At 38.1% G+C, this 24,383-nt stretch overlaps 1 protein-coding gene across 1 annotated transcript; it reads left to right on the top strand.

Annotated features, from left to right (window-relative positions):
• The first annotated feature begins 218 nt into the window (after positions 1–218).
• LOC103209859 (fibrous sheath-interacting protein 2-like) lies at positions 219–21,463 on the top strand. Its single transcript, XM_042782945.1, has 3 exons — positions 219–8,439; positions 9,747–19,099; positions 20,939–21,463. Exons 1-3 carry the CDS (start codon positions 219–221, stop codon positions 21,461–21,463), a joined length of 18,099 nt encoding a protein of 6,032 aa, XP_042638879.1.
• Positions 21,464–24,383: the final 2,920 nt, after the last annotated feature.

Raw genomic sequence — 24,383 nt, forward strand, 5'->3', positions numbered from 1 at the left:
GACAAGCAGAAGCCGGACATCCACCGTCTTCAGACGGACAAGCAGAAGCCGGACATCCACCGTCTTCAGACGGACAAGCAGAAGCCGGACATCCACTGTCTTCGGATGGACAAGCAAAAGCCATAAATGAGATGACAAAGATAAAGAATGTTTTTGTTAACTTTAAATGTCACCTACAAGAGGAAACTGAGTTGATTTTAGAAAGTGTTTTCCAAGAAATGGTATCTGATTTAACCCAGGCCATCCCTTACCTTTCTTCTGTTGCGACTGAAGCCTTACTAGACCAGATGAAGGCTGACCAGGGAGACACGTGCTCTAGTTCAGATATCTCCTCAGCAGCGGCTGAAATCGTGGAAATCCTACTTGAGAAGCTTCAATTTGCAGTTGAGAAAAAATGTATTGAGATATTTTCACAGGAAGATTTGGCAGCCTGGTTTAAACCAGATTTACCAATCAGCGAAGAACAATTGATTTCACAAGGAGAGGAACCTTTAAAAGCACCACTGCCTTATCGTTTGGAAAGCATGACTGGCATTACAGAGGATATAGTGCATGTGATTTTAGAGAAGCTGATGGTTCTTGTATCTCCTCAACATGAACGACCGGATACAGCTAATTTAATGTATGCAGAAGAAATACGAAATTTAGTGTTGAACATTTTTTCCCAGTCCTCTCTGGTTGCTTATATTGAAGATGCAGTCAGAGCTATACTAGGTTACATACAAATTGGACTTGATAACGAAAGCCTTATTGCAACTGAAGAAACAGTGATTATCCATAGGCTACTGGATGATATCTTACCTCAGCTACCTCGAGGGCCAAGTAAAGCAAATATCCGAAAGGGCAGACGCCCCAGACTGAGAAGTCCTTCTGGCACTGAAGAAAAGAAGGGACTCATGGGCACTAGGGCAGCTAATGGTCCTAGGTCAAGAAGACCATTCCCACCTATTAATGTTCCTGGCATGGTCCTTTATTCTGAAGATGAAAATGAAGAAGTAGACAAAAGTGTGGGAAGTGTGCTCATGTCATCTATTAAAGATGAAGAAGAAAACTTACAAGTTCCTGATAACTTGTTAACACGGAGAAATGCTGGTTTAAAACATGAAAGAAACATCAAGTCACCTACAAAGACTGCTTGTCGTAGCAGAATAGCATTTCGTGACAGGAGATTAAAGACTGACCATAATAATGAGGACCTTTTTAAGGAAAAGCACTGTTTGAATCAACATGTTTTGATTTTAAACAAAGATGAAACACATCAAATACAAAAAACATCAGAAAACATAATTACAAGTATTTTAGCAGAAATGCTCAAAGACACAGCTTCTGGATCCTCTGTATACTTAGACAATAAAGATGGTAAAGAAGTTTCCCTTAACTCAAGAAAACCACAAAGTCTGTCACATCAAGAATGGAAGGACCAAATGTTCTCTGTATCAGAAATACATTCAGTGGCTCAGGAAGTAGCAGATACTGTGTTAAAAATACTTCATATGACTTTAAGTCATGCTGTTGATGCCACTAAAGATGCCATGTCTTCTTCGTTGATGGATCAAGAGTCTCTGAATGATGCTGACATGCTGAACAAAGACCCATTAAAAATATGGTTTCAAAGTGCAAATAAAATGAAATTTTTATCTTCACTGAGCATAGACTACACAAAGCCTTTCTGGTTAGAATCTGGGGAAATGCAGTCAACACCTGAAACTGTAGTTGAAATTAATGATAAGATCATTGATGCAGTTTTTAAAAGGCTGAAGTCATTTATTTCTCCAAAACTGCAAAAGTGCTTCAAACCAGAAGACCATGCTGCTAGTTCAAAGCCAGCAAGTTGCCACCTACTGGCCACGAAATCTGCATTTCAATTGCAGCTTGGTGCTTACACAACTAAGGTGGTAAGCATTGTTTTGGGTGCTATCCATGATGAACTGGAACGTAATAAGAAAAAGCTAAATCTTAGGGAGAGTAGCCCTCCTACGAGCTTTACGGAGACAGGATTTTTTGCCAACACCGAAAAGGAATTAGACTCTGTTGTCACAAATCTCAATAACGACATTATGACAAGTTCCTTAGTAATTTGTATTTGTGAAATGCTAAGTGGAACTACAGATGAAAGTAATGTTCCACTCCCTTCAGATAATCTAAAGGTAAACATTTCATATGAAACTGCCATCGCTGATGAAGAAAACAATTCACCCTCTCACTGTCTTCCTATGCAAGAGGCAGCTCCCTCTGAAACTCACACATGTTTAGCTGCTCCACATACTTACAGTTGTGCCTTTAATAAAAAGGACTTGGAAAAGAATGCTAGATTTCAAGTGTTAAATAGAATTGAGGATACTTTGCATGACATGTTATACAAACTCATAGGAAACCATCCATGCTTTCCCACATCTGATAATGAGCAAAACAGAAAGTGCACCAGTGAGAAACTGAGAACAACCACTGTGTTGCAATCAAATATTCAGTTCATTTCTAATAAACTTCTAGAAGATATTGTTACAAAATTATGTAGTGTAGAGATGGATAGCAGCTTCTCCAACTCTGACTTTAAAACTATCTTAGAGTATCTCAACACTGACAGCCTGTCATTTGCTTCCCTTATGGAGGAAATGACTAAATGCACTGACATAATCTCCAGCATGGTGTCCAGTGTGATCAAGAAAGACAGTCAAGCAAAAACTGCTGCTCCCAAAATAGGAAGCACAAAAGAAAGCCATCCAAATAAACTGAAAGTCCTGGTTTCTGATATCCTTAAAATGGTTTTTGCCAAACTGCAAGGGTTTGCCAATAAAAATTTAGAAATTCTAAGCATTCTGATCAATGGAAAGGAAAAGAGCAGTAAGATGGACTGGGAAAGTGGAAGTACCAACGTTTGTGCTGACATTTGTGCACTCGACGAAGAACAAGTGCAGTCTGCATTACACGTGAATGCCAAAAAAGTATCAAGTGCTATTTTGAAATCTATTCAAACAGAATTAAATGTGAGCCTGCCAGGTGTGGGGACATGTGTGAACAACCTACTGCCAAATAAACAAATGCTGAAGAATCTAGTCAATTTAATTTTAGATGCCATGCCCCCAGATATGTTTAGTGAAACTGAACTTGAAGCGAGAAGCACTGAAAATTATAGATACAGGCCAACCTATGGAAATTTTCTTCCTGGAGGAACTGAACCAGAGTCAAATCTAGAAGATCCTGTGCAGACAGAGAAAGAATGTCCCGGAGAAAAAAGACCACCCGAAGAAGAAACTAAATCAGATTCATCTAAGCAATTGGAACTCGAAATGACCTTTAAAAAAATTGAAGTAGAACTCAAAGAGCCACAAAAATCCCCAGTCGTGCCCATTATAAGAAATATTTTGAATGAAATATTTGAGAATGATTTACTTGATCATTTTAATGTGCTTCCTCTCCCATGGCCCCATTCATATGACATCCCTCATGCTGGTGATGAGATGGTTGCTCAAGCATCTGTTCAATTCCCGAGTAAAAGAACGGCTTCCCTAGTGTCTGAAGCTGATGTAATCATTGTTACAGGTGGTGTCATCCGAACCATCTTTCAAAAACTTTATTCAGTTGCCATGACAGAGAGGAATGCAAATGAAAATAGATCTAGCTCTTTTCTCGAACACACCAGTGGAGGAAAGGCCACAATATGTTCAGCCATACTGGACAGAAATCCATGTACATTTCAGTCCAGACTCACTGTTGATAAACTGACCAAAGTAAATGTAGTTGAAGATATTATACAGTCAGTATTAACAAATTTAGAAATATTTGCTACTTCCAAAGTAAAATCTCTCTTTTGTCCTCATTTTAATGTCACAGTTCCAATGGCTTTATCAATGCATCAGAATGAGACTATATTAAGCCAACCATGGTTATCAACCAAAGAGTCATATTCTAGTGATCAAATATCCTGTTACATAGTGGATCATAGTAAGTCAGGAAAGACCATCTCAGTATGTCAGATGACTGTCTCCAAATTAAATACATATGCAACAAAAGTGGCTAGACAAGTTTTACAAGGAATCAAACATAAGTTGGGTAAACAAATAAAAAGTCCATTCTTCACTCATAACGTTGTGGCTTCCGAAAGTATCCCATGTCAGATTGTTGACACAATGTTAGATATTACATCTATTAAAGGAAAATATGAAAACCACATATCTAACAAAGAGATTGATTTAAATCAGCCAGAAAGTATTGCTGAAAAGCTGTTCAATAAAACTGATTATCAGAGACAACTTCCGTTTCAAATACTGGATACAATTGAAGGCATCTTAAGTGACATTTGTGAAAAAACATTGGATGAGAATGATCTCCACCTTACTGCATCTACTCTTCAGTGTAATATAGATTCAGGACCAAACTCTAAAATGGTCACTGAATGTGCAAATAAGGCTACTTCAAAGTTTTTAGTTCCTGAGTCTTGTGTTACAACGATGTCCAATGATATGGTTAATATTGTTCTTCATAGTCTTAGATCCACTGTCATGCTTGGCATAAATGCAGAGGATTCTATTTCTGCAAGGTTGCCTCCGACTTTTTCTAATGTACTTCCAGAAGCAGAGTGTCAACCACCTTTTGTTGTGGAATCAACTAATGAAAGGAATAGGGAGAACTTTCTATTCGCAAGAAAAGGAAAAAGTATACAGCAAATATCAGCTTATTCTGACGATGATCAGATTAATATACTTAGGAAACAAAACACGAAGAAATCCCCTTCTGACCCATGTGAAGAAAATGCTCACTTCATTACTAAAGCTATTTTTAATAGATTAAAGTCTTTTGTCATGGAAAGAATAGATATGCTAATAACTTTGGACTCTCAGACTAGAGAAGAATCATTTGTTAGCCCAAAATTTGCAAATTGTCAACAAGACGATAGCCTATTTCCTGGATCAAACCAAATGCCGTCAGATGTGAATATCCTGAAAATATCGACAGCTGAAACCATTCTCAGTCAAGGGATCACAGACCACACATTAGCTAGTTATAGGCAAAAACATGGGCCTGTGATTCATATATCACATGGTATTCTTAAAGAATGTGCTGACATAATTGCCAGTACCATTTTGATGCTTATTAAAAATGACATAGACCTAGAAATGCAAAAGATGTATTCATATCCAAACAAAACGTGGTCTCAAGAAAACATAATTGTGAGTGACACCGTCAACAATATCTTAAAGCATTTATATGATAAAAGATCTTTAAAGAAAAGTAGTTTTCACTCAAAGCAGAACCCTCACCTCTTTACACAACTAACTATACAAAATGAAATGTTGCCAGGTCAAGGCAAGATAGAAGACAATACTAAACCGTCTCTCTTTTTAAAATGTGTAGATCAAAACCTATCAAAAAAAGAAAATCAGAGGAAGGTTTTGGATGAGATATTTATGAGAAATGGAGAATCTGGACAGGAAAAACCAACTGCTTTGTTAAGTTCAATTAAGAAAGTCTTAAAAAAGGTATATCAAAGAGTATCACAGGATGTAGACCATTTGCCTCCCTTTAATGAACCCCCCTACTTGACATCTGATTCTAAATTTAAAACATCAGCCTCTGTGTGGAAAAAGACTCTGCAATCACATATAAACAGTGTTGCAAATGACATAGTTGAAAGCATTTTTGGAAAAATGTTCTTGATAGTTACGGTATCTTTGCATGAAAATCAAGGAACCAGAGGAGAATTGGATGCTTCTGGTAGTGACAAACCCTCGATGACTCCATCGCCCTTTAGGAGACTGAACAAAGCAGAGAAAAGGAGGGCTCCTCCTGAGTGCATGCTCCAGTCAGTTTATCCTCCTACAGGTTTTACAACTCTCACTCCACTGGAACTTGCCAGGTTACAATATTCTCCATTGCGTGTGAGTGAAGAATTGGTCCAGATGGCCCTCAGTAAGATCATAAATTTTGCTTTGCTGAATTTAAAAGAGAGTTCATCTCCTAAAGGCCAGTCTAATGAAATGCGATCTCTGAGGTCATGCAATTCTAAAGCATTTAGGAGTATGCCTAAGCCAGGTTTAAAAATAAAAGCAGGATCAAAAGTTACCTCTTTGCCTAAATTTGGAGCAAAACCACAGGTAGGAGTTAGTCATGTTAAGGCCAAGGATAAGACCAAGTCAGGTCCTGGAGAAAAGACTCCAAGAAGCATCCGGTCCAAGATTGCCCTTGGGCTGCAGCAGGTGCCTTCAACCAGAGATTCTAAAAACTTAGTGGGAACAAAACTGCCCACTGCAGAACTCAAAGTGTATGCCAAGGATATAGTAAGTGATATTCTGGAAGCAATTATGAAAGAATTGCAAACAGTAAGGCAAAATAAATCAGAGATAAATGTAAACGAGTTCCCTTCCGATCAAATCAGGACAGCGAGTGAAATCGTTAATGCAGTTTTTCAAGGATTATGTGCTGTCAAGAACAACAACTTGGCTCATCTGATGAAATGCTCACGGCCAGATGATCTCAAACTTGCCCAGAAGAATTTAAGTGTAATCTCTTTCACCAGTCCAGAACAGTTTTCATTGGAGAATGTTTCTTCACAGGTAGAAAATTTTTTTTCTAAAGAAGACACTTTTAAACAAATGTTTGATAAATGGCAAACAGAATCCTATGCCATGGAAAATGAGACATCCAAACTATTGATGATAGCCGAGACTGTTTTGACTAAAATTTTAATAAAAACAAAAGAATTAGAAGAGTCTGTTTCACTTTTAAATCTGTCACCTCTTGAGGCTTGTGAAATCAGGGACCATGATATCAAAAGAGCTTCTTCTAAAGTTGAAGATGCCCAAGCCCAAATTAATGTATTTAGCAGAGAAATTGTTGAAATCCTATTTGAAAAATTAGAGCAGTGCTTCTTGACACACCTGCTGCTAACTGATAGTAAAGAAACTCTAGTAAGCAAGCAAGAAACTACTACTGGAAGTAAGTATGGTTCCTCAAGAACAAACCACCTTAACAACGTACCAATGTATGACACGAAGTCGGAAGACAAAACTGCAGAGGATTCAGGCAATCGAATTGCTCAAGATATCATCGAAGAAGTTCTACACAGTTTGGAGTCTTTCGTAGACCTACAATTTGAAAGTATTTCCCTTCATGCTTTTTCTGAAATTGTGAAGATACCTGTCAAAAACTTATTTCCATCCCTGCAGAAACCATTAATGAAAACGATATTGCCAGAATTACAGCCACAAAGTAAGTTTCTTGATGAATCTAAATCAAGTAGTATGATTTCCCAGGAAAACATACAGAACGCCCTTCGACAGCTACATTCATTCCAATCAGAACTGCTCACGTACACGGCTAATACTGTTACTGACATGCTTGGTATAATTAAGAACAAGCTAGACAGAGAAATACACCAAGTGGAATCATCTTCGGTTAGTGTATTTGAAGAAAATATAGTAGCAAGTGAGATTGTCAGCATGCTAATGGACCAGTGTAGTCATTTCTATGAATCAATGATCAAAAACCATCCAAAGGAAAATCTTACCACAGGAACTGAAAATGCCTACTCTGTTAATTGGGCTGAACCGGCGCCTGGAGAGGAATCAACCACTTCAGTGTTAAAGGGAGTTAGCTGTGAGGATGATCCTTCACAAATCAAAGTTCCTAACTTGGTGTTTTACTCAGAAGAAGGTATGAAACAAGAGGACAGGGCTTCCACAAATCTACCTGCAGTACCCCTGAGGGACTCTGTAGGGTATACTATTAAAACCCCAGAGCCAATGGGAAAGCTTGAATCAGAACTTAATCCATCATGTTCTAGAAATGAAATCCATGACCTCGGTCAATTTAATCAAACCATGAAAGGAAATAGCTTTCTGCCTGAAGACAGTATCTTGCAAAAACCACCTAAGAAATCCAGTCACTCTGCTGAAGTAATGGTAACACAATCCATGTCCTCTGTGGAAATAGGAGAAAGTGAAGATCAAGGAGTACTTTACTGTGAGTCCCCCAAATCAGCTGTTAGAGTAAACCAAAGGCAGACAACTGTTTCTATGCTCAAAATATGCTTAGCTGCCGAAAATATTGTTAATACCATGTTGTTGAGTTATGGCTTTCCAGGTCAACTGCCACACATTAATGAAAGTGTGGAAACTATTAAGCCATTTTTTGCATCAAAAGAGACTCCTTTGTCTGCAGAACAAAAGGATGAGGAAAAAAGCTTGTCAAAAATACGAGGGAAAAGAATCAACTATAAAACTGAGGAAAAAACCAAAAGCCCTGAAGCCAGCGGGAAAGATTTCCCTTTACTGGACAAGTGGAAAAGTAAAAAGTCCCCAAAGACAGGGAAAATAGAAGCTCTTGAAGAGGCCAAAGTAATTGCCTTTGCCAGTCAGGACCTGGGCCCAAATGAAACCCATCTAATAGCAACATACGTTACTGCATCCGTGGTCAAGCACTTCAAGAACTTGGAAAACAGAGGTGAGTGAAAAATAACTTACTTGTGAAGAATTGGCATAATTTTAGAAAACAAATAGTAAATGGTAATTGTAAGAGATTTGTTTTTCACTCTCATGTCCAAGAAGTTGCATTCACTGTTTCTCTGAAAATAGTCTTGGATTCAGGGTGACTTTATCTGCTTACATGTTTTTCAGCTGGTCAATATGCTAAAAGCAAAAATGTTAGGCGTTTGCATAATTTTTATGTGAAGGGGTGTTGCTCAGTTTTCCTTACATACAGATGAGATTAAATAGACATAATTTAAAGCAGGAGGTTTGGGTTGGGCATGAGAGATAATTATGAAATTGTGAAACCAGTCTTCTTGGATGGTACATGCATTGCTCCAAAGGCAGTCCCCAAAAAGCAGTTCCAAAGAGATTTTAAAGAGCTCTGGTAGCATAGTGCCTAAAGCACTTGACTGCTAGCCAGAAGGCTGGTGGTTCAAACCCACCAGCCACTCATCGGAAGGAAGATTGGGCAGTCTACTTCTGTAGTGATACCTCCTCGGAAACCCAAGAAGGGGTCACTATGTGTCAGGTCCGACTCGACGGCACATAACAACGACAAAAATAGAGATTTTAAGTTCTTGCCAAAAGACATCTTACATTACACTCACACCTCAAGTCCAATTAATTAACAGCAGAATAATGATCCAATTTCTTTCTGAGGTACACAAGCGAAGTCTTTGCCATCATTACTGACAGAGTTTATAAGAACAGTGACACTAAACTTTAGGGTCTGTCCCCATTAGTGTTCTGACTTAAAATTTTTTAGGTGTAATCCATGCTTACAAAGATGATATTTGCACTCCCTTTCTTCAAATGCTTACATACATATATTGGGTCGAACCATTTGAAACAGCCATTTTTGTATATTAAAGCTGTTGAACATCAGCAGTTTTATTTGGTTCAACCTAATATATATTATAAAGCCCCAAACTGGATAATTAGCCCAACAGCAGAAGAAAGTGTCAATTACATCACATCACTAGAGTCATATTAGGATATTGCAATACTAAAGCTAGAAATAGTTTCTCTGCTCCAGAACTTCTAGCTTCTTGGAGCAACACAGCCATCCAAGGAAGAAAGCAGCACTTAACTTACAGATTTGGATTCTGCTGTGCTGTTTTCTTAACTTTCTGGCTGAAGTAAAGATTCCAGAGGATAGAAAGTACAGATTTGAAGAAAACCCAGTTCCTTTCTTGACTAGGTTTTTCTATTGCTGATATTTTGAATGCTCAGTATTTGTCTTTAATACATGTTAAAATTAGGAATGTTTTCTGTTTTAAGGTCCTCATGATGAAAAAGTACCTATTTCTACATTGTCAAGGGAAAAATATGAATCAAAACAGCCTCTAAGAAGCGCACACAGTGACTCTTCACTTAATCAATTTTGTGAACATCTCACTAAATTGGTTCTTTCCCATATAATTTCATGCATTTCTGATTGCACCAAAGAGGCTGGAGTAAAACAGAAAGCACTGGACAACCAAGATGCCACGTCTAGCAAAGTTATTTTAGTTCATTCCTTAATGGGTGAGAGCCAGCCAATTCCTATCAGTGAAATTGCTTTAAACATTTCAGAAATCATTATTCGCATCCTTTTTAATAGTGACATCTTACAGGCAGACAGTACACAAGAAATGGTTTCTGTGAAGACAAAATATATTTACTGCCCAAGAGAAGATGTAGTTGATATCGATGACCTCTTTCAGGATCTCTTAATTGGAGTGACTCATGTTCTGTCCAAAGAAATAGGAATAAATCATCAGCCTGACAGCAAAGGAAGAAACGAATCATTTTCTGTGCTTAGAAGCCCTAGTTTGCCGGTGTGCAGCCAAACCAAAACTGTGAAAAGACAGACAGGCCTCAGAGATTGCAGACCTGCTTCTACTCACCAAGTGAAGCATGTCCTACGGGAAAATCAATTAAATTATCTGGCATGTAAGTTAGGGAGTCTAGTTGGTAGCCTAAAATCTCGTGAATCCAAAGAAGTAGTCGATAAAATTTTTAATATTGTTTTAGATTTGTTTTCGCCAGGTGAATGCCCAGATTGGGATATGGATTCTGGTAAAACACCAAGAAATATGTTCCCACCCTCAAATAACCAGCAAAGTGGCCACATACCTGGAAATAACCTAGGGCTTTCCCCAAAATCTGTTTTTCTGCTGAATGTTGTATGTGAGAAACTTATTCACGTACTTTTGGAAGAATGCACAACCAACAACTTCCTTATAAATGGCCCTTTATCAGATGAAATCCCAGCAGAAGAATATCAGCTGTTCAACAAACTTCAAAATGAAGAGGATGAAGAATTTGGTTATTGTAGGGAAACTACAAAATATGACATTTCAGACCTGTTGGAAGATCTAGCAGAAACAGATCAAGAATCCATGCTTAGTATTATTTCCCATAGCATGGTAAAATCTGTAATGGAAAAACTGTCGCACAGTATACAGCAACCCTCCAGAAGTCCACCTTATGCTAGCAGGCATTTAAAGTATAGAACAAAAGAGAGACTTTCTAGTTTCCCAAGGCCAAAAATGCCAGAATTTAGAGAATCAAGACAGGGTAAAGACTCCATAAGATTCATAAGCCATGACAGCAAGCCTTTGACAAGGGTAGTGAATAATCTGCAGGTGACTGATTCCGAAATAAAATCCCCATTTGATGAGCCATTTATAGTAAAATCTTCTTTACCACCTATTCAAAGACCAGGAAAAAAGAAGATGAATGCCACAGCCATTCATAACGTGCTACATCTGGGTGGCATGAGCACAGGGGTTTACCCTGCCACATTTTTGGAGGAAATAATTTCAGACATTTTTCTACACCTCTGTACCTCGTTGTGGAGCAAAAATGAAAACATCACCGAAGCACAGCTCCATGAGATGAATATATTAGGGGTCAACTCCGTGGTGAATGAGTTTAATAATGCTCAAGTTACTGTTTTACGGGATGCTGAAGAGAAGGTCTGTTTTCCACCAGTTTATAAAGAAACTGTTAGTAATATTGTTCACTCAGTTTATAATGATGTTTTACGGAAATATGAATTGCAAGAGACTTGTGGTGATAATCTGGCACATGTTGTCACCTCAGTAGCTGAACAAATAACTAATGGCATATTGATAGAAATTTTAGACTATGAACTCCCATTGTGTTTTGTAGGAAAGCTTATGCCCAATTCGTATTACCCTCTCAAAGCCAAAAACATACTGCACAAACTTCAAAATAGCCTGAGAGAACTTAATTACCCAGCTCAGCTTTCGATAGGCTATACCACCATACTATCACACTCATTTTTAGAAGATGTCATCAGAAGGTTATTATCTCAGCTCTTTCCTCTACCCAGCAAGGCCTCATGCCTAAGAAAGAAGTATTTCAACATTTCAGATTTTAATGAGATATCCACCTGTATAATAAAAAAGGTTATGTTAGCCATTTCAAAACATAAGATTTGGCTCACTAAATCTGATCATCACTATCTATATATGGAAGAAGACCTACATAAAGTGGCGGAGTCTGTTTATAGTAATATTTTGCAAGTATCTGGCTCTCTTGTGTCAATACAGAAAAGTCTAGTAAGCCAAAGCCCAATTATGGTTGACCGAATGGCCAGTCTTATTATTCAAGTGGTTATTGAAAATCATCTTCAACCCTTTTTGTGTGGAGAGTGCATCCCTCGTCCAAGGACTCCAATGGATGAGATATCATGTATGGTTAGAGGAGTTCTCACTGAAGCCACAAAATCACATAGATCCCAGAAGCCATTATCACTAAATATGGGCATTTACCCTAAGGCATTTGTAGAAGAAGTCACTGCCAAGCTTATAACAAAGATCTTCAGTCCACAATGTAACACTGAGCTTGAGCTTGAAAAGATTACTCAAAAAATTGTCAACTCAATAAATAACCATTTCAACAAAGCTAAAATCTGCCTTCTTTGTGATGACAAAGAGCCAACTTTATCCATATTAGATACAGATACGATGGATGAACTCGTCAAGTCAGTTTATAGGGATATTCTGAAACAGCATGGGCTGGCCCCTGGTACTGATAACAAAGAACTCAAAGGCAGTGATATCTTTGTGGAAAGTATTACCAACTCACTTGTAGCATCAATTTCCAACTACCTTTTGCATCCACTGTTTTCTGGGGATTTGTCTGCTTATTGTTATTGTACTTTAACCGCAGAGAACATTGTTCAAAACATCCTTGGTGGCTTCAGTAAATCTACGAAACCAAGCAACCACTTATTCCCGTATAACACATTGCTGCCATACACATTTTTCGAAGACATAATCAGAATGCTGTTATCTAGAATTTTTCCTCCAGCACACAACAGGGTTCCGTACAGGGAAACCCCAACAACCAGAGTAGAAGTTAATTTCAATGAAATCTCTTCACAGCTAATCAGTGATATTAGGATGAAAATTTACCAACATGAAATTCGATTTGCAAAAGATGACGAAGTAAGCACGTTTGCTTATTCAGAGGATGATGCTCAGCATCTCATTGATTCAGTATTCAGAAATATTTTGAAAAACTCCGAATCTCAAGAAGCAGTGGAGCCTCATCTCATAAACAGTAACAATGTTCTGATTGATAGAATAGCCGGCTTCATCATTAAAAATATCTGTGAACAACATCTTAGTCCATTTGTATATGGAAAGTCATTCTTGCCTTCATCCTATCCCTACTTTGATGGTGCACAAAGGAAGCAGTTTTTTGTTGGTATTTATTCCTCAATCTTTTTGGAAGATGTGGTCTCTGGAGTTTTAAGCAAAATTTTCCACCGGGTGATAGGCATTGTACAAACAAAATCAGTAAGAGAGTCAGAAAAAGAACTGCTAGAAACAGCTGAGAAACTCATATATTTGATAACAGAAGAATTCTCCAAAGGCCAAGTTAGCATCCTAGAAAATGCTAAGGAACAATTGTGTTTGCCACCTGTGGATAGAGATGTAGTCATGAAAACGATTGGAATCGTGTATAGCAGAGTTTTACAAGAATATGCAATGGAATCCGATAATGATTTTCTCCATGACACAAAGACATTGGCTAAGAGGATAACTAAAATTATACTGGCTGAAACGCTTGATTTCCAAATTCATCCACATTTCCTCGCAAAGCTGTCTTTTAAATTATATTCAAAACTCAATGCTGAAGTTTTAATAAAGAGAGCTCAATATGATATTAGTAAGGCAAAACTCCAAAGACAAGCTTCCACCATCTACACCACTATATTATCCCATAGTTATTTGGAAAAAATAGTCACTCAGATTTTATCGCAGATAAGTCCAGTAGAGTATAGTACAGAAGACCCAGGCCCTTCACAACCCTATTTAAGTAACACAGTCCTGAGACTGATCGATGAAACCATGTCAGTAATTTCCAAACATGCGATATGTATTACTACACATGGAAATGGAAAACAAAATGTGATTTCAGAAAAAGAGCTCCAGGATATAGTTGATGCTATCTTCATTGACCTTTCTTCTTCGAATGTATACCAGTCTCTCGCAAAAGATAAAAAAGGTGTCAATGATGTATCTGTTACAAAAATAGCGAGTCATGTAATAAAACAAATCTTTAACCATCATCTTCAGTCATTTTTATCTGACGATAGAACTCTTCCTTCAGGCCCAGTTGAACAAACTTACAAACAGAGACCCAGAGATCCTAAGCAAAAAGAATTGACTTTCATTGTGAATTCAGCTGCCTTTTTGGAGGAAGTTATTTCTGAACTTTTATGCAAAATCCTTTATGCCTTCTCACATAATGTTTTAGCTGCCGAAAATTCATACAAAGCCAAAGTCAGCACAACTGACATTGTTACAACCTTGGTAAAATCAATTGTGTTGGAGTTCTCCACATCGGAAATTTCAGTTGCAGATAACTTGGATGAAAATCTGTATTCTTCAGAAAGATATAAAGAAATGGTACAAAAAACCGTCACCTTAATTTATGAAAAAATATTAGATGATTATAAATCTCTAATTCATGTTTATAAGGCTATCCAAAGTGATGCTGTCAGTTTTGGAAGAAAAATATATTATTTGCTCTTAGGAGAAATTTATGATTATCAGGTGGAGTCATTAGTTTCAGGAGAATTAGCAACTTCTTACTCTCCCCTGCGGGAGGAGAACATCATCAGAAATGTGCTCAGTACCATCAATGATAGTGGCCACATCCTACCATCATGCACAACTGTATTGCATCATTCCATTTTAGAAGACATAGTTTATAAGCTTCTAACATATATATCCCCTTTACCTTCAACTGAAACCAAACTAAAAGGGGAAGAAGAATCACCAGATTATGAATTTGTGGATGCAGCTTCAAAACTAGCTGATGAAATTATGTCAGAAATTTCTCAACATGAGATTCGACTTGCCACAGCAGAGGAGCAAGCAGAAATTACCCAGTTAGGAGTAACTGAGAACTTTATTGACTCCATGTGTAACAATATCATGAGGAAGTTTAAGTTACAAGCCAAAGCACAGAAAGATGCAAGCAAACAGGATGGCTCGTTTATCAGGAGAATAGCAGGTTTCATTATGGAGGAAATTATGGATTATCATCTGAAGCCGTTTTTACATAATGAAGAATCATCTGCCAGCAACTTACCTGGAAAGGACCGCGTTGGTGAACTCTGTGATCCTGGTAAAGAAAAAACACTGCCTTCCCCACAGTGCTCTGTGTATTCTGCAACATTTTTAGAAGATATTATAATTGACCTAGTTCACAAATTTTATACTCTCCCAAGTAGTCCTAAAGATCCTAAGAAAGACAAAGAAATATCGGAGGGAGACCTCATGGGCATGGCTATAAAATTTGCAAATGCCCTGATAGGGGAGTTTAGGAGAAGTAAAATTAAAGTTCTAGAAAATGCAGAAGAAATATATTATTTTCCACCAATAGATAAAGACACTGTTGATAAAGTATCCAGTTCTGTATATGAAGAAGTCATGGAAGTATATAGATTGAATAATGTCCAGAAAGATGACAGCAGTAACATAGTTATAGAGGTGATTGCTGCTTTAACTAAGAAAGCCATCTCCGCATTCAAAATTCAACCGCTCTTTTCCGGCGATTGGTCTTCTACATTCTTTTCATCTATAGATGCGGATAGCATCATCCAAAAGATTCAACATCTACCATATAAAACCTCGACAAAGAATGACAGAAACTCAGTGGGGAACTCGCTTGCTCAAGTAGAACAGTTGTCTAGATTGACTCTCCTAACATCAGGCCTGAGAAATAAGACTGATACTTTGCCAAGAGGTAGAGGTACAAGTAATACAAAAGAGAATTTCAAAAAGGAGGAGACATCAAAGGAAGTGGGCAGTATCCACAAGCCAGTATATACTGCTGGAACTGGCATTATGAAAAGCAAAGTAATTCCCCTAGCAGCCAGTTCAGCTCAAAGTGTGGCAAATAAAAAGAAAGGGGATAAGACGAAAAAGGAATGTACGATTAGAAAAGACAATGAGAAGGTATCAGAACTTACTTTTCCAACTACCAGTGTGAAGAGTAAGGATATGGATATTCAGGGGCCTTATTTGGACGCACCACTTGCAAAGAATGAGGAAGGGCCCAGTGAAAGGGTATATAACCATTTTTCAGAAGCCCCTGACAATAGAAAAAACAAGAAGGTTGTCCTGGAACCAGATTTTAAAATAGGTGATAAAAAGCAAGGTGATGATACTAGAAAAAGTATATTAGAAAAAGGGGATGAACCCCTTGAAATACTTCCTTGGAAGTCCGTGGGAAGAAAAAGAGAGATTCGAGACAGAAAAGACTCTCCAGTTTGCAGAGTTACAGAGGGCAAACAAATCTGGAACCCTGAACTTGTCCAAACTGTCACTAAAAACCTTTACAGCAATATTTTTGAAATGTCTTCTCTTCACAGACCAGCTGATGATTCAAAATTGCAACATCCTCTAGGTGACAAAGTGTCATATGTAACTCAGGTGCATGGCAAGAATTTTGCTTCAACGAAGAATTCAGCCCCCTCAGCTTCTAATGAAGATGAAGTTCCTCCAAATGAGGAAGGGAAAGAGAAAAGTAACAATAAAGAAATCCAAAGTAAACTTGGTCAACCAGATAGTCCACAGAACCCACCAGAAAAGAAACCTGGGGTTTTGCCTGCTGGATTTTTGGAAGATATTATAGCCGAATTAGTTAACAAATTAGTATTTTCTTCCTTGCCAGATACACACGATGACTATCAAGATGTAACCAATGATGTAAATCCAGCTGAGCTCTGTGACATGGCTATGAAACTGATGGATGCCCTGTTAAAAGCATTTTCAGATGCTCAAATTAAGGTATTGAGTCCAGATCAGGGGAATGAGCAGATGAGAAAAGGAGCTAAAATGTTACCACTTCGTAAAGTACCTCTCGGGCAAAAAGAACCATCTGCAGATAAAACACCACCCATGATAACAGTAATTCCTATGGATAAAACACCACCCATGCATAATATGGCCTCAGTAACTAACATACCTTCAGATGAAGTACCTCTTATGGCTAATAAACCATCAGTTGACAAGATATTGGTCAATAAGGTTGTTCACTCCTCTCTATGCAGTATTTTGCAGGAATACAGGTCTCAAGAGTCCATTTGTAAGGACATAAATAGTAACGGTGACAATTTAGCAAGAAGGCTAGCTAGTGCAGTAATGCAAGAGATTTTTCAACACCAGCTACACTTTTTAGTTGGTGGTAAGGCTCCGTCTTCATTACAGTTGCCTCTAGAATCAAAGGAAGTTATTAAAAAGCTCCAAAAGATGACCCAAACAGCATGCAAAGAATGTCAGACATCATCTCCATATACCATAATGCTGCCTCATGAATTTTTAGAGAATATAATTTCTTCTCTTCTAACAAAAATTTTCTCAACAGTAGTAGCCAACACTAAAACAGAAATAGCTGAGGACAGTTTTTGCACAGAACTGGATTTCCTTCAAACGAAGTTAGTAAGTACAGTCATGTTGCAAATTTCCAAAGATGAAGATGTGACCATACAGTATGTAGAATCCTTAAATCCTAATGATGATGAACTTACTCCATTAGTGGTTCAGACTATTTATAATAATCTTCTCCCACAATTTGGATCACAGGAGATCATACAACACTGTGTCATCAATGGTTGCAGAATCCTTTCTGAAACCATCGTTACTTTAGTTTTACGAGAAGTGGCTGGAAATCAATTGCAAGACTATTTTTCTGGAGGGCTGTCCCCAAATCAGTGTGCTGCGGTAGACTATGTAGTTGAAAACACACTTCAAAATGTCATCCAAAGCCTTAAGATTGTCCAGCCCCAGTTAAAACTGCCTTTTAACATCATAGAAGAAATTGCCGTCAATTTTTTATTGAAGCTTTTATCTATGTTTCCTAAGGTGAACAAGGAACAAAACAGTTCTCGAAATGCTGAAATGCAAAAAATAACCACAAAAATTCTAAGTTCACTTCAAGAATATATCTCCAAAAGTCATATTAAGGTGGTACCACAGGCTAAGGAAGATAGCACCATATCTTTGACAGACAGCACAACTATTGAAAAAGTAGTTACTTCTGTGTACAACAGTGTTTTAAAGCACTCTGGTTCACATACTTCCATGTATAAAGATTTAATGGGTCAGAGTAGCGTCCTCTCTGATATAATTGGGTTTTTAATGGTGAAGGAGATCTCCAACTCAGAATTGCAACCACAAATGGAGGAAGAAGCCTCCAATTCAGAATTAGTTCTGGAAGCTGTCGCAATTATGGACAAAGTGATTAAAATTATCAATGACCTGAAGTCACAGGAAAAGCCTTTATCCGGAAAATGTTCTGCATTAGATGTCATATTTTTAGAAGAAACATTGGCCTTGTTCTTGGCTAAACTAATGAAATGGCCATGTGCCTCCAACCAAAATGCTAACAAATTATCAAAGCCTGAGTTAAACAAAATTGCATCTCAACTGACAAAATCCGTGATGGCTGAAATTTTCAAAAATAACATTAGTGTTGTAGCTAGTAATCCTGAAGAGTCCCATCTAAACCAAGAAAGTATAGAACTGATTTCTTGGGTAGTTGATTCAGTTTACAATCATGTGCTACAGCAATGTGGTACACATGAGGACCTGTACCATGATATAAGAGGTGCAAACAGATTCTTTCCGAAACAAGTGGCTTCTTTAATTATTAGTAAAGTGTCAAATTGTCCTTTAGAAACAATTAGCTCAAAAGATTCTAGCGCTGATCTCTTTGGTAATCTAGATGTGGACAGGATTGTTGAAAAGATACATGAGCATGCTGACAAAACAGAGCCTGCACAAGAAGAAGAAAAGTTACATCAGGATTTAGCTACGTTTCCCGCAGCAACGGATATACTTCTTTGCCATGGGAAACAGCCCATCCATGTCAGCCCAGACATTGTTGGAGAACACCTAGGAGTCGTTTCCATTAAAACACAACCTCTTGGGAAACTGAAAGTGGAGTGTTTAGAAAGAACTGAACATAACTTAGAACTGAGAAAAGCTGCAATCAGTGGGAGTAGCTACAGAGTAGACATACCTGATCCGGGCCAGAGAAAGAAAGAAGGGTGTGTCTCATTGGATCAGAGTGGACGGCTGGACATAAAACCCTTTGAGGTAAGTGCAAAAGGCAGTGGTGGAAAGAAATGAGGGGCTAGTGAGACAGGGTTGTTCTTCAGTGATTTCCCGCCTCAGGTAGGTCCACAGGAATGCATTTGTAAAATCTGGCCAATGTTCTCTTGCCCGGCCTAGTAGGAGAATTGGATCTTTTGTTTCATCCAGTACCCCTGCTTTCCCAAGGTTTACCACATAAGCTCTGTGGCTCAGTGGAAAGACATCAGCCTCGTTTTCATCAGCCAGTCAGACTCAACTGCCATTTCTTAAAGAATACAGGGAAGTGTCCTTAACAGCAAACCAGACTGCTTGGCACTATAGTCCTTATTGGGCAGTTCAGAAGAAATGCAGTATTACTAGTGCCATAGTTATTTTATGGCTGTACATTCTCACAGTACTGTAGGGGTGCAAGTGGAGTCCCCAAGTGCTGCCGATGGTTATGTGCTGAACTACTAACTGAAAGGTTGGCAGTTTGAACCCACCCAGAGGTGCCTCAGGAGACAGGTCTGGCAATCTGCTTGTGATAACTCACAGCCTTGACAACCCTGTGGAGTGGAGTTCCACTCTGCACACACAGGGTCGCCTGTGAGTCAGCAACTGATAACAACAACATATGGGTGCAAAAGGGCCAGTTAATAGAATATCTGATAAACCAGATGAAATCTCTACTAGAGATTAAAATCCTCCAACTTAAGGCTCCTTGGTAGTATTAGTTTTACTTAGCAATGTTCATCAACAAATATTAGACAGCAAGCGCTTAGATTTTACTCGTTTCTTACAGATTTTTCCTCAGGCAAGAATCCAGAAATAGGAAATCTGTTCACTGTTTTGAGGTCCAAAAATGCCCATCACACCAGAAGTATGCATATTAATAGCTCATACAGTGAAAAATCCCAAAGCCATATCAAACGATTTGGGATGTTTTTTGAAGCACTGTTCCCCTCCATCAGCACAGATAATCAAAATTGATTGTTTCTCTTTCTTACAGAAGTTCTTTTATTTTGCTTTGCACAGAAGATATTTGCCCTTTAGGGCAGCCGTTATCTGAAAAGCTGGTTTGCAGTGTTACAAAGGGATGTTGCGGTCTAAGATTGATAAATTCATTTTCTGTGTCATGATCAAAGGCTCTAGAAATGGGAAAAGTCATTTATTTAATTATAACTGTCTTTTCCTTGAGCTGTCTTTAACACTGCAAAATGGAAAGTGACAGTGGACAGGGAGGGGAGGAGAAATGGAGATGGACTCTTTGAAGCTTCTTTTGGAAAAGATATTCAGAGAACCAGGGGGAGAGAAGGAGATGAGGAGTGAAGATTGAAAGGCCTTCACAGTGTTGGCTGTTATTCATCGTTTACATTTTATTTTTAAAATCAGCCAGTACCTTGTCTTTTTTTTTTTTCCATGAAAATATCTGTACTTAGATTGTTCTATGATTAGTTCCCTACTAAGGAGTAGAGAAAAACTCTATCATGTATAAGTCTTTTACAACCATTTCAATGTAAATGATGAAAACAGAATGTAATTAAAGACTTTATGCACTTTCTATTTCTTGGCAAGTAAAAAGTAAAATGTGAAGCAAAAGGAAGAATCTAGTTGGGCCCCCTACTTTGCATTGGTGTACTATGATTTCTGATGCAAAATAGAAATGAACAAGCATTCCTTGTGATTTTTGTTCATTTCTTCAAATATATATATATATATGTAAATGGCATTTGAAGACAAATTATTTTACAACTTGAAACTGGTACCTAAACCCATATGAAAATTACCTTATTAAAATAGAACTTCAGGAAAAAAAATAACTGAGACAGTTGTTTTTAATATTTATTGTCTCTTCAATTACAGTTAGCCAGGAGGAATTCCTTTCTGAATTTAAGAAAGCCTGACATTACTAGAGTGGCTCTTTTAAAAGATGTCCGTGACAAAAAAGACCTTATCATTCAATTGGTAACTCATGATATTGACCGTGAAAACTCAGGAAAGAATATCGAAGAGGATCTAATTTCTTATGACAACGAGGTTGTTTTACAAGAAGCTGTAAAAGAAGAAGAATTTGAAAATTTAGCTGAAGATCAAGTAAAAGAAGACACAAAGCCAGTGGCCAGAACAGTGGCTTCTCCCAATTCCATGACAAGCATGAGTAGTCTGAAAAAAAGGGTGTTGTTCAGCAAATATTTTCACCCCAAATCCAGTCTAGCTCCCAAAAATGTTAAGACACATTCACCTCAGTTGACAGAATCTGAGGAAACACAAATGGAAAGTATTCCTTCTGGCATGGACGTGACCACCTCACAGTCATCCACGGATACAGACTGTTCTTGGGAGAGAGGCACACAGCTTAGCGTAAGTGAGAAATGTGACTGTCAGTGACCAGATTTCTATGGAAAGAGTAGAAAACTTGACAAGCTTAGTCCTAGTGATGAACAGTGCTTTGATTAGGAAGGAAAGGGTAAGATCCAAGCAGTCTGTCTCAACTCTAGTGAAAATTATAATATAAGGGAAATGATTAGCAGATGAAGCCTGGAGCCTCAATCAAGGAAAAAAGATAATAGAAAGAGCCCTAGGTTAGTTAGAAGCACAAGAAAAACAGAAAATGAAAACAAGCTAATTATTTAAAATGATAGAGTCCTCACTTTTTTGTGCTCTGGCTGGTAAGTACTCAATGAAAGTTTTGTGCAAGGAAATCCCGAGCAAGTGGTCAGAGAGAGAAAATGGGCTGGAGGGGAGGAAAAAGGTTCATGCAAATTCAGACTAGCTGGGTTCAAATTCTGGCTCTGACCTTGGGAGTTACTTAGCTGACTTTTTTCTTAAACTTTAGTTAGCTGACTTGTCCAAGCATAGAAGTTCATCAGATAGGTTGAATATACCTCCCTCATTCGGCCCACAAACCCCAATATCAATTGACACATAGCTCAGGTTCTATATCCCTCTAGTGACGATCTGTAGCTCAGTGACCTCTTGGGTTGGCCCTACCCCCAAAACTCTGCCAAACCATGTGTTTGAAGAATACACATGATTTAGGATTTTTCTGGTGAGACTGTTCCCTGGAGCATCATCCAGTTGTACTGATTCCTAGGTTAGCCCAGAAGCTGCAGTGAACTAAAAAAAGCAAAATAGAGGTACAGGTCTGGTTAGTTCAACAGCTTACCGGGTCCACGGCCTTAACACTAACTCCATTCTACTTATTGGGAAGCTGTGGTCTCATGATCAAACAGTTTGCAGGACAATTTTCCTGGGCAGCGTGGTCATAAATGCCACTAATATAGATAATCAGGAAATGTTACATATTTATTTCAAGCTCTCCTGTGTGTGACACCTGACCTGTCCTTTTCCAGGGAAAAGAAAGACAATCTGAAAAGATTCAATACTTCATACACAAGGTTATGAGTTCATCCTCATACAATGAAGAGGATCTGACTTCAGTTTCTAGGTATATTCGGTTAAAACAATACAAGTTGGCTAAGAAATAACCAGTGTTCAGCTCCTTAACCTCCCCTCATTTTCTCCCCTAGCTCCCCAGTGTGGTTACTTCTCATCTTCTCTCCCATTCTTATTTATCTGGCCTCTGTGTTCTTCTCCTGAGACAGTTAGTATAGTTAATTTTTGCTAATGTAGTAGGGGCTTGAACCTGGGACACTGGGTCCACAGTTGTCCCTACACTAATGGCCCACCCATTGGGATTCCTGCTTATTTCCCTTAAGTACCTAAATATTCAACTGTGTGTCTGTATCTAAAATTATTCTTAAGTTCATAGGAAGATTCACAAATTGGACTGGGTATAAGGAGAAAAATCTACCTGGTTGTAACTATATTCTTTTCCAATTGGCACTCCTAAATTAATGTTTCTTTTTGACCTGATGCCATTTGGGACATCTTCCTCCTGGCCCATGATTGTTTCAACAGACATAATTAGTAATGCAGGAAACTTTCAATTATTTCTATCAATGGCCGAGAGAAGAGGGCACATGTAAGACCAAATAAAAGTCATTCTAGCAATCATCTTCATTTGATTTGAGAACTCAAAGACATACCATCCCAGGTTTGCTTTTATGTGACTTTGACAAATTGTTCTTTTGCTTAACCAGTATTTCCTTCATTTATTAAATGAAATGTCCTTTTCCTTTTGTTTTTAGTGATGAGGAGGACAACCGTACCCAAGATTCAAGTGTAAATATAACAGGTTTGATTTTTTTCTTTATTTAAATTAGATAGTATTTCAAAGGAGACTATGCACTGCCTTGATGAATTTTCCTGCCATCAAACCTGACAGGTTTGACATGAGGTTGATCTACTTTGAGAGGAGTAGTGGGCCAGTCAGATGTTAACATGATCCAAGTAGTTTGCTTTGTCTGAATCACTAGTAAGATTTCATTAATGATTCTGGTGTAGAGTATATGGTGTGATATTACAAGTTTCCATTTCCATGCTCCTATGGAAAATATCCAGGAAATAATAGTTTATCACAACAATAGTTTATATGTGGACCAGAACTCATGCTAAAGGATGATTAAAGGACTGAATCATCCCTTTAAGAGTTTTTCCTTGCTTTGTATAAATAGCTTTGTAGTTGTTGTTGTGTGCCATCGAGTTGGCCCCGACTCATAACGACCCCTCCTTGGGTTTCCAAGGTGGTATCTCTATGGAAGTATATTACCCAACCTTCCTTCCAAGGAGTGGCTGGTGGGTTTGAACCGCCAGCCTTCTGGTTAGCAGTCAAGTGCCTTAGGCACTGTGCTACCAGAGCTCCTATAAATAGCTTAGCCCTACTAAAATATATTAAAAGGCTTTTAAAGCTAAAAATGAAACTTGAATTTATTTGCTTGCATTCAAATCTGGCTAGGGTAGACCCCACTTTCTTTGTTGTCTCTGTTAGAACTGGCCAATTGATATATTCACAAGTTGACTTTTTGGTGAGTTATTTAAGCCCCTAAAGGATCAGTGTGGTTCTAACAGTGAAGAGCACTCACCTAGAAGAAGGGAGTGTCATGTTTGCTGTAAAGGCAGCCTTAAAGCTCACATCACAGTTTACCCTCTTTCAAACCTGCAACCTACTCAAGCAGTTATTCAAGAATGTTCTCCTCTCAACTTAGGAGAGGAAATAATAGTCATTAGAGGATGAACTGTAGAACAGCAGTTACTATGCCAGAATTCTACAAATATGCCATAGCCAGAAGGTGACATAGTATGTCACTGCTTTGTTTCCAGCATTATGAAATCATAGGCTGTTAGAGCTGGAAAGAAACTGTCAAGTATAACCCTCTTATTTTAGAGATGAAGAAATTAAGGTTCA

Source organism: Orycteropus afer, unplaced genomic scaffold, assembly GCF_000298275.1.
Source record: "Orycteropus afer afer isolate SDZICR_OR568_19922 unplaced genomic scaffold, OryAfe1.0 scaffold00538, whole genome shotgun sequence".
Classification (NCBI taxonomy): Eukaryota; Metazoa; Chordata; class Mammalia; order Tubulidentata; family Orycteropodidae; genus Orycteropus; species Orycteropus afer.

Bases quoted from the DNA above. Each gene is read 5' to 3' on its own strand.
- LOC103209859 (XM_042782945.1), top strand. From the start codon at position 219: ATGGTATCTGATTTAACCCAGGCCATCCCTTACCTTTCTTCTGTTGCG. The intron at 8,440-9,746 runs GTGAGTGAAAAA...TTCTGTTTTAAG, and splicing joins CAAGAACTTGGAAAACAGAG to GTCCTCATGATGAAAAAGTA. The intron at 19,100-20,938 runs GTAAGTGCAAAA...CTTCAATTACAG, and splicing joins TGGACATAAAACCCTTTGAG to TTAGCCAGGAGGAATTCCTT.